The sequence below is a fragment of the Geotrypetes seraphini genome, chromosome 1 (assembly GCF_902459505.1).
Source record: "Geotrypetes seraphini chromosome 1, aGeoSer1.1, whole genome shotgun sequence".
Classification (NCBI taxonomy): Eukaryota; Metazoa; Chordata; class Amphibia; order Gymnophiona; family Dermophiidae; genus Geotrypetes; species Geotrypetes seraphini.
In genome coordinates, this window is record NC_047084.1 from 86,688,261 (window position 1) to 86,707,050 (window position 18,790).

The 18,790-nt window shown below is 44.3% G+C and overlaps 1 protein-coding gene across 3 annotated transcripts; it reads right to left on the bottom strand.

Annotated features, from left to right (window-relative positions):
- Positions 1 to 757: 757 nt before the first annotated feature.
- On the bottom strand, positions 758 to 5,949 carry LOC117355677. 3 transcript variants are annotated; one of them, XM_033934591.1, is made up of 4 exons: positions 3,661 to 5,949; positions 3,109 to 3,201; positions 2,899 to 2,967; positions 758 to 2,802 (listed from the first exon to the last, which is right to left on the bottom strand). In XM_033934591.1, the coding sequence occupies exon 4, from the start codon at positions 2,782 to 2,784 to the stop codon at positions 1,402 to 1,404; it is 1,383 nt and encodes a 460-aa protein (XP_033790482.1). In that variant the 5' UTR covers positions 2,785 to 2,802; positions 2,899 to 2,967; positions 3,109 to 3,201; positions 3,661 to 5,949; the 3' UTR covers positions 758 to 1,401. The 3 variants fall into 3 exon arrangements, with proteins under 3 accessions (XP_033790482.1, XP_033790491.1, XP_033790498.1); XM_033934600.1 differs by lacking the exon at positions 3,109 to 3,201; XM_033934607.1 differs by lacking the exons at positions 3,109 to 3,201; positions 3,661 to 5,949 and adding an exon at positions 3,477 to 3,493.
- Between the last annotated feature and the right edge of the window lie 12,841 nt (positions 5,950 to 18,790).

Here is an 18,790-nt window from a genome sequence, read left to right on the forward strand (position 1 = left end):
TCTGTGGAGTGAGAGCAACAGTTGGCAGAGCAGTTAACCAACAGTAGTGGGAGAGAGAGATATTGGCAGAGCAGTTAACCAACATCTGTGGAGTGAGAGCAACAGTTGGCAGAGCAGTTAACCAACAGTAGTGGGAGAGAGAGATATTGGCAGAGCAGTTAACCAACATCTGTGGAGTGAGAGCAACAGTTGGCAGAGCAGTTAACCAACAGTAGTGGGAGAGAGAGATATTGGCAGAGCAGTGGTTTCAGAGACAGCACCTGACTGACATTTTGCTGGGGGGGGACTCTGCTTCTGGGTCCTGCAAAGGCCAACACCTGACTGCCATCATCACGTTTGCACCCTTGTCAACCCATTCTGGGTCCTGCAAAGGCCAACACATGACTGCCACCATCAGGTTTGCACCCCTGTCAACCCATTCTGGGTCCTCATCTTTTTCTGAATCTCATGGCTTCAGAGACAGCACCTGACTGACATTCTGCTGGGGGGGGGGACTCTGCTTCTGGGTCCTGCAAAGGCCAACACCTGACTGCCATCATCACGTTTGCACCCTTGTCAACCCATTCTGGGTCCTGCAAAGGCCAACACATGACTGCCACCATCAGGTTTGCACCCCTGTCAACCCATTCTGGGTCCTCATCTTTTTCTGAATCTCATGGCTTCAGAGACAGCACCTGACTGACATTCTGCTGGGGGGGGGGACTCTGCTTCTGGGTCCTGCAAAGGCCAACACCTGACTGCCACCATCACGTTTGCACCCTTGTCAACCCATTCTGGGTCCTGCAAAGGCCAACACATGACTGCCACCATCAGGTTTGCACCCCTGTCAACCCATTCTGGGTCCTCGTCTTTTTCTGAATCTCATGACAGCACCTGACTGACATTTCTGCTTATGTACTTTCTAGGCCACCAAAAACAAGGGAGGAAATGTACAATTTCAAGTTTTTCAAATTTTCCTTAACACAGACGCTTTCCCTGAAGCCGCTCCATCCAAGACACCATCTGACCTTCCCTACGTGAAGGAAAAAGCCTTTGAACACCACCCACAACACCTTGAAAATGTCAAAGCGAGTACAGTATGCTTGAGTGGGTTACCTTGCTCGGCATAAAAAACCTTCACGCTTGGCACATGTCAGAGCAGTGGATACTAGGATAGGTAGGGGTCAGAGGAGGGCTTCAGAGAAACTCCTGGGGGAGAGATCCTGAGCACAACAGTTTGCAGGCCTGTAGCTTTCGGGCCACCAAAAGGAGAGGGGGACATAGACATTTCAAAGTGTCTCTCCTGTTCCTGCAGCATATGTGCTTGGGAGACCATATGGACATGTCAAAGCAAATTTCAAATCTCAAAGTGCACACAATTGTAGCATAGCAACAGGAAAACCTGAACTTCAACATCAAACTCTACAGTTCCAGATTATGTGCTATACCACGGAGATATTGAAAGAGAGGTGTTTGACCATATGTTGGCAGCAGCGTTGTTAGTCTTTGCGTCACTCTCACATACGTGCTCTTACTGCTGGGTGGTGCGCGGTTACCAGCCTGGAATCGAGCAAGCAACTGTTCTGTGTGATCTTGCTCACGCTGTATATGTTCAAGGAGTTTAAAGATGGTTGGATGGTGGCATGCAACAGAGGATTGAAATGCATGGTGCCAACCTTCAACGGAATTATTGGTCCGAGGCAGTCCATCTTCCACACGGGAGCGCATATTCCACAGATGAATAGGAAAAGGTGGCACCCGTCTCCCATTTGGCCGCAATCTCCCGATGTAATTGTCTTCCCAATAGTCATACACCAGGGTCAGTTCATCTGGTCGACTCTCCTCCAAGGTCTGGAAACACTCAGCAACATCATCCACAGGAACAAAACTTAATGCTAACAGCATTTTGGTGAACATTCTTACTCTCTCCTCATCTCTATAGCTGGCGGTCAGTCCCTCATGTTGAATTCTGCGCCACAATGATTGACCCAGATGGAACAGGCAGCCAGAAACTGTAGCATTGGGAAATACAGTGCGGGCAGCTTGCAGACTTGCTCTCTCAAAGTCCATCAAGATTGTCAATGGTGCCAACGTGTTTCTGGTTTCCAGCAGTTTCCTCAACACACGTTCATAGTCCTCCTCCCTTTTACTGTTCAACAACACGTAGACCATGGGAAGTGCACGATTGTCTACAAATGCATGGATGGTAAAGACTTGGACAAACAAATGGGGGGCAACTTTGAATGTCCCATCCATGAACCAATGTCCATGTTGCTCCAACACCTCAAGATTAGATTCTGTAGTGAAAATGAATATGCGTCTTTCATCATTTTCACCTGAATCCCACAACAGTAATTGTTCACCACGTGTGCTTCTTTGTAGCGGCTCAGGAATTTGTATGTCTCTTATGCACCTGGGATTACCCATTGCTAGATGGCCTGCATTTCTCTTTCTATTAACTGTTCTCTGCATGGAGGTGTATGCAGGCAATAATGTAGCTGCTTCTAAACTTGTCCCAGCTGTTGTGCCATGAATGATCTGACGTGGCCTTTCAACCGTAGCCACAGCTCTTTCACGTATGTCTCCCATCATTCGATCAGCTTCAATTCTAGCATTGTTGGGTGCATGCACATGCGCCGTTATCTCAACAGAAGATCCATCAACGAGCCTCTTTCTTCTTCCCACACAGTCACGGCGCACACACCTCCAGGACGTGGATCCGTCTGCCATCACTCGGTCACGCCGATATCGATAGCCCTCATTAACCCAGTGCTCTCTCCCACGCTGTGAAGTTATTACTTCCATGTCTATGTCAAATCACTCCTGAAACCATACAATTAATAACATTATCCTATTTTGACTTGCAATTGATATACAATTGCCTATATCATGAATGCACTACTCAAAAGAACATCATACCTGTAAGACTGGAAGTATATCGATGAAACCCTCAGGAACTGTAGTCGACCTTCAACCCTGAACCAGTACCTGCAAGAATTATAACATGCATGTAAACTTAATGTTCACCCCCCACCAATCTCCAGCACACAAAAAAACATGCAAAGGTCAAATAGGTGAGGTTAGGCCATACATATGTAGAGTTTAGTGCTATGGCACAACACCATATACCTGCAAGGGTGCGATTCCTGTCAGCAAAACACTGAAGATGTCTGTCCTCTGTTGACTGTGGTGTCTTGATTGTAGTCTGTTGATTGTAGTCACCTTCAGTAGTAGATTAGATAAGGTTATTATATACATAGGACATACAAATCCCTATATGTAAAGTTCAGTGCTATGGCACAACACCATATACCTGCAAGGGTGCGATTCCTGTCAGCAAAACACTGAAGATGTGTGTCCTCTGTTGATCGTGGTCTCTTGAATGTCCTCTGTTGATTGTAGTCACCTTCAGTAGTAGATTAGATAAGGTTATTATATACATAGGACATACAAATCCCTATATGTAAAGTTCAGTGCTATGGCACAACACCATATACCTGCAAGGGTGCGATTCCTGTCAGCAAAACACTGAAGATGTGTGTCCTCTGTTGATCGTGGTCTCTTGAATGTCCTCTGTTGATTGTAGTCACCTTCAGTAGTAGATTAGATAAGGTTATTATATACATAGGACATACAAATCCCTATATGTAAAGTTCAGTGCTATGGCACAACACCATATACCTGCAAGGGTGCGATTCCTGTCAGCAAAACACTGAAGATGTGTGTCCTCTGTTGATCGTGGTCTCTTGAATGTCCTCTGTTGATTGTAGTCACCTTCAGTAGTAGATTAGATAAGGTTATTATATACATAGGACATACAAATCCCTATACCTCTGTACTTACGTTGCCTCCAAGATTGAACTTCTAGACAACACTAGGGTTTCAGCAAATTCATATCCCTCAGCACATGACTGCAAGACTAAAATTTATAAGGTTAGCACATAGATATAACAAACAACACCCACTATGTCTGTACTTACCTTTGCAATCATACCTGTAATAGTTAAAATCTGGCTTGCCAACCATCATGGATTAAGAACGTCATTATACCTAATCGCAGACAGAAGGAAGGCAGAGAGGCCCAAAACAAGGACCCACAACAATTGTATACAATCACCCTCACTACACACCCAAGGCTAAAAGTGTACCCCAATAAGCCCTACCATCAGACTATTTATCCTATCCTATTGTTCCAATTTAGCAAAACCAAAAAATGAAGCTATGCATATACCTGTAAATGTGAATATCCTCTTATGTATGATACCTGCAAAAGAAAATGGTACCCAATGCCTTTATAAAACTATAAACCGTGAGCACACTCGGTTTTTTAAAAAATCTTTATTCATTTTAAATGACACATCATGTGTACAAGAATCAAAACATTAAAATGAAATACATCACATGTCAATCAAGTACCTCCCTTCCCAACCCACTTCCCCACTCTTACTTTTCCCAATATGAATGATAATAGTATAATTTAGACACCCTCCCAACAATAAGACAGTGTATCTTTAAATAGAAAATAGTGTATATTCATTACAGTAAGATGTTAATGTCTCCCTTTTTTATTGTTACTGTTCTTTCCATTTTGATAATGTGACATAATGAATTGTACCCAAAACTAGATACTTTAAAATTATTACTTATATGTTGAATGGTGACTCCTGTGCTGATATTTTCCTTTTTTTTTTCTCATGCACTTACCCAATAATATTGCATCATTACATCATGATACAATCCTCAAATTAAACATATTCAGATACTAGTGTTGCTGGCATAAGAGTTTTTACCTCATGCCAACAAGTTTTTTTAGATATTTATTACTTTTAAAATCTATAACTCCATCCAATTATGCTTCCAATTAATATCCATCATCACATTATACATAATCTTAATACCATACCTCAACCTTCTCGCTCTTTTAACATGCGGGAAAACTAAGCGCAAGACGGGGTGTCCTTAAAAATCCGCGTTCCGTGCCCCTTTTCAGGTCCCTGCCCCTGACAGGGCTGGATGAGAAGGTTCATAGACAACGGCGCGAAAGACGAAAGCCAATTTAAGGCAAGGCGCGCCGCCGAACCGCAACAAATTACAGTTTTTAGGGGCTCCGATGGGGGGTTTTGTTCGGGAACCCCCTTCTGTTTACTTAATAGACATCGCGCCGGCGTTATCGGGGGTTTGGGGGTCGTAACCCTCCACATTATAGTAAAGTGGGGGGTTCTCCCCCCCTCGCCCTCCGTCGGAGCCCTAAAAACGGTCATTTAGAGCGGCGCGGCTTGCGCGCAATCGTCTATGAACCCGTCGGAGCCCTAAAAACAGTAATTTAGAAAGGCGCGGCGTCGCGCGCTACGCTCAATAGGGTGGGCACGCCTTTGACCCGGCGCGCCGGCGCGCTTTTGACCCGGCACCGTATGGGAATTTAACTCTGACGGATCCTAGCATGGGGAAGGGAAAGCATTAGGATCCTTCAGAGTTAAATTATCATACAACTCTGTCAGAGCCAGAGACTAAATGTGGCAGGGACCCGAAAAGTGGCGCAGAACGCGGATTTTTAAGGACCTGTGCGTTTAGATACGGGACCAAATCGCGGTTCATAGACAATTGCGCGTAAATATAAACTGGTTTCATAGACAATTGCGCGCAAGACAAGATTTTTAAGGACCTGTGCGTTTAGATACGGGACCAAATCGCGGTTCATAGACAATACGGGACCAAATCGCGGTTCATAGACAATTGCGCGTAAATATCACTGGTTCATAGACAATTGCGCGCAATACAAGAACTGAAAATGTAAATATCAACATACCTATATAAACTTGAGGATCAATTGCGCTGAGTTTTATGATCGCGATTGTCTTGCGCGCAATTGTCTATGAACCATACCCCCCCTCCCTTTTCTTGCGCGTGAAGCGTAAATATAAACATACCTGTAAATGAAGAAATGTGGACGTTCGCTCTCACCAGAGGCGAGATAAATCCGCGCAAGACAAATATTCGTTATAGATCAAGTACCAGCAAAACCAGATCTTTACCTATAACGGACACGGTCAGGCAGCGAAAGGAAGGCGGGAAAGGAAGGAGGACATATATAATGTAGAAACGTAACCATAGTAACGAAAATGCATTCACGTGACTTGTATTTAAATGCTGTTCGGAGAATATATATCATGAGATAACGTAACCATGGTAACGAAAATGCATTCACGTGATTTATGTTGAAAACGCAAAGAGTCAACGTTGACGTGATGACGTGTTCGGAGAATATATATCATGAGATAACGTAACCATGGTAACGAAAATGCATTCACGTGATTTATGTTGAAAACGCAAAGAGTCAACGTTGACGTGATGACGTGTTCACGTGCTGTACGTGCGCGTGTCCTCCGATGGTCAAGCGGCCTCTAGTGGCGCGCTCAGTTGTCTTGCGCTGAGTTGTCTTGCGCTGACTTGTCTTGCGCTCAATTGTCTTGCGCGGAGTTGTCGCTGCGCTGAATTGTCTTGCGCGGAGTTGTCGCTGCGCTGAATTGTCTTGCGCGCAATTGTCTTTGCGCTTATTTGTCTGCGCGCGATTGTCTGCGCGCGATTGTCTTGCGCGTTTTTGACCTGTCACCGAAAAAAGAGACAGCTGCTACTGGACCTGGAGAAGAAGAAGGAGATATGCTGCTGGGAGGGGAGGAGGGAAAGGAGTCTGGGAAGCTGCTGGGCAAGGGGAAAAAGGGACAGCTGCTACTGGACCTGGAGAGGGATAAGGAGAGATGCTGCTGGGAGGGGAGGAGGGAAAGGAAAGGAAAGGAAAGAGAGTTACTGCTGGACAGGGGGAGGAGGGATGGGAGAAGAAAAAAGGAAGGAAACAGCTGGCAGGGAGAGAGACAGGAATGAGATGGGAAGGGGGATCAGCAGAGAAATTGAGAGGGACAAAGATGCTAGATCTGGTGTAGGAGAGATAAAAATGAAGAGAGCAGTGAAGCTGGAATGAATCATGTAAAAAGGAGAGAGGGGGCATAGGCTGGATGGAAAGGGGAGAGGGGCATAGAAAGAAGACAAATACCATATGGAAGGGGGAGAGATCAGATAGTAGATGGAAGGTGCAGATGCTGGATTGAAGAGAAAGAGAGGGCAGACGCTGGAAGGAAGAGAGTGAAAAGAAGATGAAAGCAGAAACCAGAGACAACAAAAAGGTAGAAACAAATAATTTTATTTCTATTTTGTGATTAGAATATATCAGATTTGAAATATATATCCTGCTAGAGCTGGTGTTAGACATAACTGGGGACTGCAAAGTCCAGGCAGTGGCTTAGATTTCTCTCTGACCAGGGGGGCAGTTGCCCTAGTTGCACTCCCCTAACCCTATTCCTGCTATGTGTGACTGCGGTATTCTGTTAGCATGATATTTCTGTGTAGCATTCTGTAATAATTTGGCTTATTCAGTTTTCTTGATAGTAGAGGGGATATATGTGAAGGGGAGGGGAGACAGGGGTTTTGTTGATCCTTGCTCTGTATTATTTGTATTTATAAAATGACAATTGTACAGAATATTGTTTCTTTTTATACTTTAATAAAATACATTCAGTATAAAATCATAACTGAGGCTTGTGCGGATGGGATCATATGGTTTACGAGGACTGAGCTCGCGTTAAATTTCAGTCCTAGTAGTTTGCCGGTCCACAAAATAATTTTTTTTTTTCCCGCCGGTCCATAGGTGTAAAAAGGTTGAAGAACACTGGGTTAGAGCAAAGTGATTGGGTAGTAGTATAGGGAATTATAAATGCTGGGGAATATTCTAATTTGGATTTGAAGGTAAAAAGTATTTGTGACCTGGATTGATCACTGTGGAACAGGATACTTGGCTAGATGGACCATTGGTCTGACCCAGTATGACTATTCTTATTTTCTTATGTTAAATCAAACGAAAAGGAACACCATATTGAATAGGATAGGAATCAAACACACAAGGGGGAGCGAGGGAAACAAATGGGCCTGAGATTGTGAGAGCAGCTTGAGAGAAGAAATCATGAGGACACAGCCACTGTCCCAGTGTGAAAGAAAATCCCGCATCACCATGTATTAAACTCGGATTTTATTGCACTTTAACAAAAGGGGCTCCTTAAGTTGTTGGTAAAAATAGTAATAATGGGCTTGGTCTCTGGTAGTATGGAGCAAATTCTGAAGAGAGAATAGTTGAGAGCTGGTACAAGGACACTGGCTTTTTGCCAGGTACTTGTGACTTGAATTTTCCACATTGAAGACAGGATGCTGGGATAGATGGACCATTGATCTGACCCAGTTAGGCTATTTTTATGCTCTTATGATTAGAAACATAGAAACATAGAAAATGACAGCAGAAAAGGGCTATAGCCCACCAAGTCTGCCCATTCCAATTATCCGCCCCCCAGAGTTCACTCCCCTAGCGATCCCACGTGAATATCCCATTTCCTCTTAAAATCCGTCACTGGCTGCTCTCAGCATACCTGTGATTTGCTATTTCAAATCAACTACCATCTTAAAATATTTCCTGTTTGACCTTTAAATGTGCACAATACTATGTATGCAACTGAAGGCTGTTTGACTCCTGACGCAGGCTTATTAGCCAAAACACAGCTGTGTGAAGTCATTTTACATGTTCCTTATTTTTACTTTACCATAAAGTTTGGTTTGTGAAAAAGAACATTTGTTGATGTAGTTTTATAGAGAGATGCACTTTTTGTTTTTGGAGGTGGTGTCAACATTAATACTGTCTAGTGCCTGCTTATATTAATTTCAGCTGAATATTTTAGTATCCCATAATCACTGCTTAAATTCTTCTTCTGTAGTGGCAAAGTACCATTCTTCCATAGAAAAAGGAAGTAACGTGTATGCTGTGTTGACCACAAACGGTTATAAATAAAGTTTAGCTACAAGCCATACTATCCTTCGGGTTACACAAGATTTATATGGCTAGCTTTAGAAAACTACACTCCCTGCATCAGGACAAGGGTTAATGCCAGTGAAAGACACCACATACAACTTATACAGATGAAAAATGAGCTAAATATGCTGTTATGGATGTCCAAGGCCAGCAGGGGGCATGCATGTGCCATATATCTAGCACTGAAATAGGATGCACACCACATAGCCAAAGATAAAGTAGGGAGCAGAAGACAGCCTACCAGAGAAGAGGGACTCGCAGACAAATAGGGGAGTGAGAGTCAGAGAGAAGGACTAAAGAGAAAGCAGAGAAAAAAAGGGAGAGTGTGCAGAGATGAGGTTTCGGAAACAGGCAGGGAAAAAGCATGTAGGGAATAAAGGACCCAGCAAGGCTGGTTTAACTATTAGACAAACTACTAGGCAGTTGCCTAGGATGATAGCTTCTGGGTAGGCAGCAACGAGCAACTTCACTCAAGATAAAAAAAACCCAAATATTATTAGGTCCTGTCAGTCACACAAACACAAAACCATCAGCATGTCCTTTACACTCTGATAGTGCAGGCAGTTTTCAATTAGCTTATTTCCTGAATAAATGGCTTTGAGAAACCATCTTTGTTATGTAAATATATACAAAATCAAGTATAATGTCTGTCTTGCATGGGATAGCTCTGGGAAGGATAATGTTGGTGTAATCTTGATGGTTGAATATTAAAATCTAGGAGATGTGGCAGGATTGGTGCAACCCACTGTGCAAGCAGTTTGTATTTTTATCCTTCCCAGTACGTGACCTGCTGACCCTTGGTGCTAGCAGAAGCAGCAAGGGCTTGTTATACTACTGCTGCTACTCCTTTTATAACTGGTCTGTCACCTGTTGAAAGCTCGCAGTCCATACTTCCTCTCTAATGATCTGACAAGAGCAGCAGAGAGGAAGCTTAGTCCATGAACAGTGCTGTGCCAGGAGACAGACTCAAGAGTGGGAGAAGCAGTGTAACAGGTGCTGGGGAAAGTGAGAGGCAGAAGCCAGGAGGCAGCTGCTTGGGAATGGGGAAAATGCTCCGATATCGTGGTATTACCATCAAAATGGCTAGAAAGTCTTCAAAAATAACACATATCATTCCAGTTTACTAATTGTTGTTATTATTTTATATAGAAACAGGATGGAAGATAAAGGTCAAATGGCCCTTTCAGTCTGCCCATCCACAATAACCATTATCTCTTCCTCGTCGATCGCAAAGGCAATGCAAGTCGACTGCGGAGCCCTGCCTTTAAAAATAAACTCTACTGCACACAGACCACGCAATGTAAAAACGAGTGAGCCACAAAAAACACTACAGTATAGGTAGTGTGGGTAGATCGTATAGTATTAAAAATAAAGCTGATAGCTCAGTGGTCTCAAACTTGCGGCTCGCCAGGTACTATTTTGAGGCCCTCGGTATGTTTATCATAATCACAAAAGTAAAATAAAAATTTATTGATCATATGTCTCTTTAGCTATAAAATGCAATATTATTATTAAGACTTGGCCAAAAGGAAAGATTTATAAACTATAGAGTTTTACCTCATGCAAAACTGTCATTTCTTTAATAAGACATTAACTATTAAGTACCTACAAATCCATTATGTGGCCCTGCAAAGAGTCTGAGACCACTGTGTTAGCCTATCATCAATCCCCACTGTGGCATGTGGCACTTGATTGACATACAGTACAGCCAGTCTGAGATCTCGTCTTTTGTAACAGCAACTGCTGTCCGGACTATGCAACTCTAGCTGATTCCATTCAGTTCAAGATGTCATCGGAGTAAGGTAATGACCAAAAATGTACAGAATTGTATTGTGCCATACATGTTCATGCTGTTATGCAAGGTAAGCAATATATATTTTAAATATAAAGTACACTTGGTATATATATATATATATGTTTAGCATTTTTATTGTTGGTAGATCATTTTGGCTTGGTCACTTTAAAAGTAGCTCGCAAGCCAGAAAAGTGTGGGCACTCCTGCTCTATGAGATCCCATGTGCCTATCCCACAATTTTTTGAATTCAGACACAATCTCTGTCTCCACCACTTCTTCTGGGAGACTGTTCCATGCAACAAAAAACCAACATCTTCATTGGTTCAATATTACGAAGGTCATACTGAAATTAATGATCAACAATTTTTTAAAAATAAGAATTTATTAATGTAGGAAAAACAAATACATCATCTTAATGTACAGACTTTTCTTCACTTTTCAACATACTATAGTCGCCATTTCTCTGTACACATTTTTCCCATCGTTCTTGAAAATTCCCTTGCAGTAGAGCTCCATTCCAGCTGTCTGGAGACACGGACGCGCTGTTTTCTGCACATCCTCCACCTTCTCGTAGTGTTGGCTTCGCATCTGTTCCTTCACAAAACCCAAAAAATGGGAGTGTGTGTGCTGGGGCAACAGGGATTTTAGAAAGAGAAAGAATATATGTGTATGGCGAGGGAGGGTTTAAAAAAAAAAAAATATATGAGAACAGTATAGTTATCTTTACCAGGAAAGGTAGGGTTTGACTGAGATGTTGAATATGTGTGCACTTGGTGGGATGGAGAGAGAACTTGGTGTCTTGCTAGGAATGGGAAGGCCAGGAGCAAAGAAAACTGCTCATTGAAACTGCTAGGGAGCAAGGGGGATGGAGAACAAGCTTAGGAAGAGGAAATAGAGCCTGAGCTGGGGAAGAGCTTAGGTGGAAGCTTGGGACACAGAATTACCAGGCTTTTGTCTTGGGGCAATTCTATTAAAAAAGTTACAAATAAAAAAAATAAAAAATTTTGCAAACTAATTTAAAAAAGAATATGCAGATTTTTCAAAAACTTTATTTTGCACATAATTACCCAGTTGTAGCTTTCTTACCAACCTTCTCATGCTGCTTGAGGCTATTTCTATAAACTTCTCTACCACACTTGTCACACTAAATTTTCCCAAAGTATCTTGCTTAGAAGTGATACTTCAGAGCTGAAAGGCTGGCAAAATCACTCCCACACCATTCACACCTATAAAATTTGACTGCCAACATCCTTTCCTGGCAAAGGAAACAATACCAGATCCTCTTTGGTGAAAATACATTAAATTAAAGCTTTTGATGTAAGCTAAAATAAAACTTCTAAATTAATGCTTCATGTGTTCACCTGCAGAGGATGCTAGATCGAGACTGTAGGCAGGGTGCGGAAGATCATCTCCTTCATTTCGATATCTCTGAAGAAGGTCTTGAGTGATGGTTTTTCTCTGAACTTTGTGGTTTTCAGTCAACAAACATGGGACCCAGTGGGCACATACTTTTCAAAAGCCTAAGCCAGGGGTGTCCAATGTCGGTCCTCGAGGGCCGCAGTCCAGTCGGGTTTTCAGGATTTCCCCAGTGAATATGCATGAGATCTATTAGCATACAATGAAAGCAGTGCATGCAAATAGACCTCATGTATATTCATTGGGGAAATCCTGAAAACCCGACTGGACTGCGGCCCTCGAGGACCGACATTGGACACCCCTGGCCTAAGCTTTCAATCATTTCCTGCTCTGCGCTGTGTCCTATTCCAATGGTAGGCAATTCCGGTCCTCGAGAGCCGGAGCCAGGTCAGGTTTTCAGGATATCCACAATGAATATGTATGAGATGGATTTGCATGCACTGCCTCCTTGAGATGCAAATCTATCTCATGCAGATTTATTGTGGAGATCCTGAAAATCTGACCTGGCTCTGGCCCTCGAGGACTGGAATTGCCTACCCCTGGGCTAGTCCATTACAATGCTGGCCCTGCCCATATCCAAATGGTCTAGATTTGGACATTTTAAACTTAGATGTTTCTATGGCCTCACACTTTCCTCCATAAATAATGCAGTTAGAGTATCTTATGAGCCTGGGTCCTCTTGTCTATGGCTCATTAGCCCACCCACCAGGCTACTTGAGACACCTGTATGATGCTCTACTAACCTTTCCCATTCCCCAGATGCGGCTGTTTTACAGACAGGCATGTACTGTTTTATTCATATCTTTTGGGGTGGGAGCGGGTTAGTGACCACTGGGAGAGTTTGTGTGGGGTCATTACTTAATCCCTCCAGTGGTCATCTGGTCAGTTTGGGTACCTTTTTGTTGCTTAGACCAGTGGTTCCCAACCCTGTTCTGGAGGACCACCAAGCCAATCGGGTTTTCAGGCTATCCCTAATGAATATGCATACAGCAAATTTGCATGCCTGTCACATCCATTATATGCAAATCTCTCTCATTCATATTCATTAAGGCTAGCCTGAAAACCCGATTGGCCTGGTGGTCCTCCAGGACAGGTTTGGGAACCACTGGCTTAGACTCTTCTAAAACAGGTCTAGCTTGGAACATCTAAGCTCTGTCTAGGACAGGGGTAGGCAATTCTGGTCCTTGAGAGCCAGAGCCAGGTCAGGGTTTCAGGATCTCCACCATGAATATGTATGAGATGGATTTGCATACACTGCCTCCTTGAGATGCAAATCTATCTCATGCATATTTATTGTGGATATCCTGAAGACCTGACCCAGCTCCAGCTCTCAAGGACCGGAATTGCCTACCCCTGTCCTAGTGCAAGTTTTGCTGTGATTTCATTCACAGTGACATGTCTTGTCTTCTTTAATGATGCCATCAACCCTTTCCTTGTTGCATTCACTGAGATAATGCAAGGGCAACGCTTTCCATCTATGAAACATTTCATCCATCTCCTAACACTGCTAGAGCCCATGCACCCATCTTCACATGCACTCTGAAGTCTTTGGAGAATTTCTGCAGCGGGGATTTCCTCTTTAACAAGGAATTCAATGACAGCATGTTGACGAAACAAAACATCAGTGTCGGCCATTTGTTTGTGGTCACGTGATAGAAGCTAATGATGTCACAATACCTCAACACATACCCCCTCTTCTACTAAACCACGCTAGTGGTTTTAGCGCAGGGAGCCACGCTGGATTGTCCGCGCTGCTCCCGACGCTCATAGGAACTCAATGAGCGTTGGGAGCAGCACGTGCGCTAAAACTGCTAGCGCAGTTTAGTAGAAGATGGGGGATAGTATAAACTCTGTATATTAAGGTGATGTACTTGTTTTTCCTACATTAATAAATTCTTATTTTTAAAAAATTGTTGCTCATTAATTTCAGTATGATCCTTATACTTTCTTATAATATTCTTATATCTCTTATGCAAAAATGTATTTATGAAAAAGATTTATTTGTATCTTTATTTTTCAATTAATTTATTCAGCCACCTCTCCTGACATGAATTTATGTTTCACTGGCTCTCATCAGGGTCTGTCGAGAAAGCAAAAAACATCATTTCATACTATGGTGTGTTTGAAGTTTTGGTGCCTTGACCCTCACAAAAGCCAATGAAACATGAATTCATATCAGGAGAGGTGGCCAAATAAATGAACTGAGGAATGGGGAAAAGGCAGAAACCAGGTGCTGGAAAAGGGGAAAGGTAGAGGCAGAAACCGGATACTGTGGAAATCAAAGGAAGCAGTAACCACAAGCCAGATGCAGGGGACGGTGAATGGAAAAGCAGGAACCAGTTGCAGAGAAAGGGGCAGGGAGGCAAGAGTTAAGAGCTGGGTTCTCAGAAATATGTTTTCTTTGAACCAAACCAGTTGACGGCCCTTCTCTCCTTGTCCCGCCTGGAAAAGGGGAAAGAATGAGGGCTTCAAGATATAAGACGCCTGAACTTCAGTTAACCACGTACCAGTTATCTTTAATGCATAGTTCTTTGTTAATACCGTTTAATTTACATCATGGATCATAATGGTGGACTTGAGAGATTATACAAAAATTTGTTTTCTATGTAAATTTATGAGGTTTTCTCTTTGTTCTTTTGTTGTAATCACTTTCTGTACAAGATTTATTTTGATTTGTTAATTTGAAATTTATAAATAAATAATTAAAAAAAAAAAAAAGAGTTAAGAGCTGGGTAAGGGTTGTGAAGCAGAGGCCAAAAACTGGGGGGGGGAGGAGGGCGAGAGGGAAGAAATACTATTACCAGATGGCTCCGAGCAGTGGAAGAGCAAGGGAGGGAGGTGCGCAGGGCACTAGAGCCCAGCATTGCTTCTCAAATGCCTCTCTCGTACCTCTTGAAATGTTCACTGGTGCGAGCAGCATCTTCCATCTCCCATTCGCCGGCCTCGGTTCCCTTCTGATGTCATATCCTGGCCCCGCGACCAGGAAGTGATGTCAGAAGGGAGCAGAAGCCAACCACGAGCTGGAGGTGGAGGGTGTTGCCCGCACTGGTGAACATTACAAGAGCTACTGGGGGAGGGGGCGGCAAGGAGGTGAGCGTCCCCTCCAATGCGGTGCCCACGGAGGTCAACCCCTCTCACTACACCACTGGCTCCAGGTCATGTAGGACAGTCAAAGAAAATCCTTGTGTTGCTTGCATTGAGTGAAATGGAAGTACAGAATAGTATTATTTATCAGACCTTTGCTAATAATCTGAGCATCCAACATATCTGAAAGAGCCCCTGGTGATGTCATTGTGTCACCACTATGAAGTGAGTGTCTTCCCCCCCCATTTTCCGGCACAGCACAGGGGAAGTTTCACACCTAAGACAATTTTTTTAAATTTGGGATTCTATTTTTTCTGCAAAACAATACTGTTGTGACCTGGGATCCTGCTTTTACCATTGTTTTCCATATTATCTGACTTTTCGCTTATCTGGTTCTGTTTACATCAGGGGTGTCCAATGTCGGTCCTCGAGGGCCGCAGTCCAGTCGGGTTTTCAGGATTTCCCCAATGAATATTCATGAGGTCTATTTGCATGCACTGCTTTCATTGTATGCTAATAGATCTCATGCATATTCACTAGGGAAATCCTGAAAACCCGACTGGACTGCGGCCCTCGAGGACCGACATTGGACACCCCTGGTTTACATCAAAAATTAGTCTAATTTTTAGTGCAGTGGACTTTGATCCTAGGGAACTGGGTTCAATTCCCGCTGTAGCTGCCTATGACCATTGAAAAGTCACTTAATCCTCCATTGCCCCAGGTACAAAACCAGATTGTGAGCCCACTAGAGACAGAGAAAGTACCTGCATATAATATGTACAGCACTGTATATACATCTAGTACAGGGGTGGGCAACTCTTGTCCTCGAGGGCCGGAGTCCAGTCGGGTGTTCAGGATTTCCCCAATGAATATGCATTGAAAGCAGTGCATGAAAATAGATCTCATGCATATTCAATGGGGAAATCCTGAAAACCCGACTGAACTCCAGCCCTCGTGAAACGAAGTTGCCTACCCCTGGGCTAAATGTACAAATGAACCACAAAGCAGCTAAATCAGGGATGGGCAACTCTGGTCCTCGAGGGCTGGAATCCAGTCAGGTTTTCAGGATTTCTCCAATGACTATGCATGAGATCTATTTGCAAGCACTGCTTTCAATGCATAGTCATTGGGGAAATCCTGAAAACCCGTCTGGATTCTGGCCCTTGAGGACTGGAGTTGCCCACCCCTGATCTAGTAGCACTATAGAAATCATTAATAGTAATAGTAGGATAATTGAGACTTTACAGTAAAACCAGGATTAGACCAGACTGCCTTCCATGACCCAGAACCATCTGGTAACTTTAGGCAGGGCTGAGGTGTTGGTGCAAAAGGGACAGCAGTAGTAGAAACAGTGGCGCAGTGAGGGTGAGCGGTACCCAGGGCGGTGGTGCCCCCACCCCTGCTGTGCACCCCCCCCCATTCCCCATACTTTTTAAACTTTGGTGTGAGCAGCCACCATCTTGCTGCCTGCATCAGCTTCGGCCCTCTCTCTGATGTCACTTCCTAGGCGTGGGTCCTGGAAGTGACTTCGGAGAGCACCGAAGCTGATGTGGGCAGTAAGTTGGTGGCCGCTCGTGCCGAAGTTTAAAAGATGTGGGGGAAGGGAAGGGGCATGTGCGGCAGGGGGAGGAGTGGAAAGGGGGGGCAGAGAGGAGGAGTGCTGACGCCTCAAGCAAGACGACGCCCAGGGCAGACCGCCACCGAGTAGAACCTAATTTTTGGAGAGAAGGGGGGAGGGGGTAATTCCTAATATGGGTGGGCACTGCATTTTCGCAGTCTCCCCTTTCTTCCTCCATCATCCTCTTCATAGGCCGCACCCATGTATAGCCCGCAGAAAAGGGCGGCCTATGTTTACATTACATTACATTACGGATTTCTATTCCGCCTATACCTTGCAGTTCAAGGCGGATTACAAAAGATTTGACTGGACATTTTCCAGTGAAGATACAATTTTTTTTTTTTTTTTTTTTTGACAGAGGAGAGATAGCTGGATAGATTCCTGAGGGGATTTAGGGGTTGGATAGTAAAATGACAGTGCTGAACTGTGTGATATGGACAAAGAGAATATAGTTAGAGTAGGTAAAAACCAGAAGATAAGCCGCCCCATGGTATTAGTCATGGCTTATCTTCCGGGACCTCCCTTGACTCTTAAAATCTTCCCCCACCCCGGTACCTATTTTGGAGCCCCCTGGACGGCAGACAGCGAATCTCCAGTGGTGCAGGACAGCCGCAATCTGTTCGGCATCTGGCCTGCCCCCGCACCACTTGCTGAATGGCCGATGTCAGCTCTCGTGGGACTCGTGAGAACTGATGTCAGTCACTCAGCAAGCGGCGCGGGGGCAGGCTGGATGCCGAAGAGATCGCAGCTGCCCTGCACCGCTGGAGATTTGCTGTCCGTCGTCCAGGGAGCTCCGAAAAAGGTACCAGGGGGTGGAGGGCTGATTATAAACTTTTATATAGGCCGCCCTATCTAACTAGGCCGCGCCCCATACACGTGTTTGTGAAACCCATGTATAGGCCGCGGCTTATATAGATGGGGAAATATGGTACTTCAGGTGAGAATCCCTCAGCCCCACCAACTGGAGAAATCTGGAGCTGTCCTATCTGCTAAAGCAGCGCCTCTCAAACATTTTTAGCTCTGACACATTAAACAGAGCAAATGTTTTTCACGGCACATTATAATTGAAATTATAAAATTGTAACACCAACAAAATATTAACCCTCCCTTTTGCAAAACTGTGAAAGAGGTTTCTAATGCCGGCTGGCGTGCTGACTGCTTTGTGCCGTTCCGATGCTCATAGGAACCATCGGAGCAGTGCAGAGCATTCAGTGTGCCGACCAGCACTAAAAACTTCTTGCACGGTTTTGTAAAAAGGGGGGGGGGGGGAGATAAATTGAGAATTATTTATTTAAAGGCATTTGCGCATGCTCAAAGCCTTCTGGTCTTGCTTTCTCCGAGATAATCTCGGAGAGAGCGAGACCAGAAGGCTTTGAGCATGCGCAAATGCTCAAAGCCTAGTCCAGCCCGGCAGAGGAAGAAGGAGGATCTCTCTCGCACCGCCCGGCCCAGCCCAGCCAAGCCCAACCAACGAGGAAGGATCTTCGGGCACTGGCACTGGCACATGCTGTGCATTGGTGCCGGTGCCCAATCGGGTAAGAGTTGTATTTGCGGTGCTGGGGGGGATGTAGGATCATGGGGGAGGGGGGGTGACGCGAGCGGGGGGGAGGATGCCGGTTCGCAGGGGAGATGCCGATTTGGATTGAAAAAAAAAAGTTGTAAAACGCGCTCACACGTATAACGTGCACGGTTTGTAAAAATTGTGTTTAACACGCGCGTTATATGCGTGAAAATACGGTACTTGATCAATGGTCTTCCACATCAGGTAGTCGAGGCCAGTAACACGCTTGACTTCAAGGGACGATGGGACAGACAGGTGGGGTCGCTCCAGAGGAATGCTTAATAGATGGATTCTCGAGGGAGGGAGGGTTTTTGAGTGGGCAGACTTGTTGGGCTGTCGGCCCTTTTCTGCCATCATACTCTATGTTTCTGTTTTTGAGTGCAAATTAACTCAAAATGCGGCTCGATACTCAAAAAGCAAATAAGCATTTTA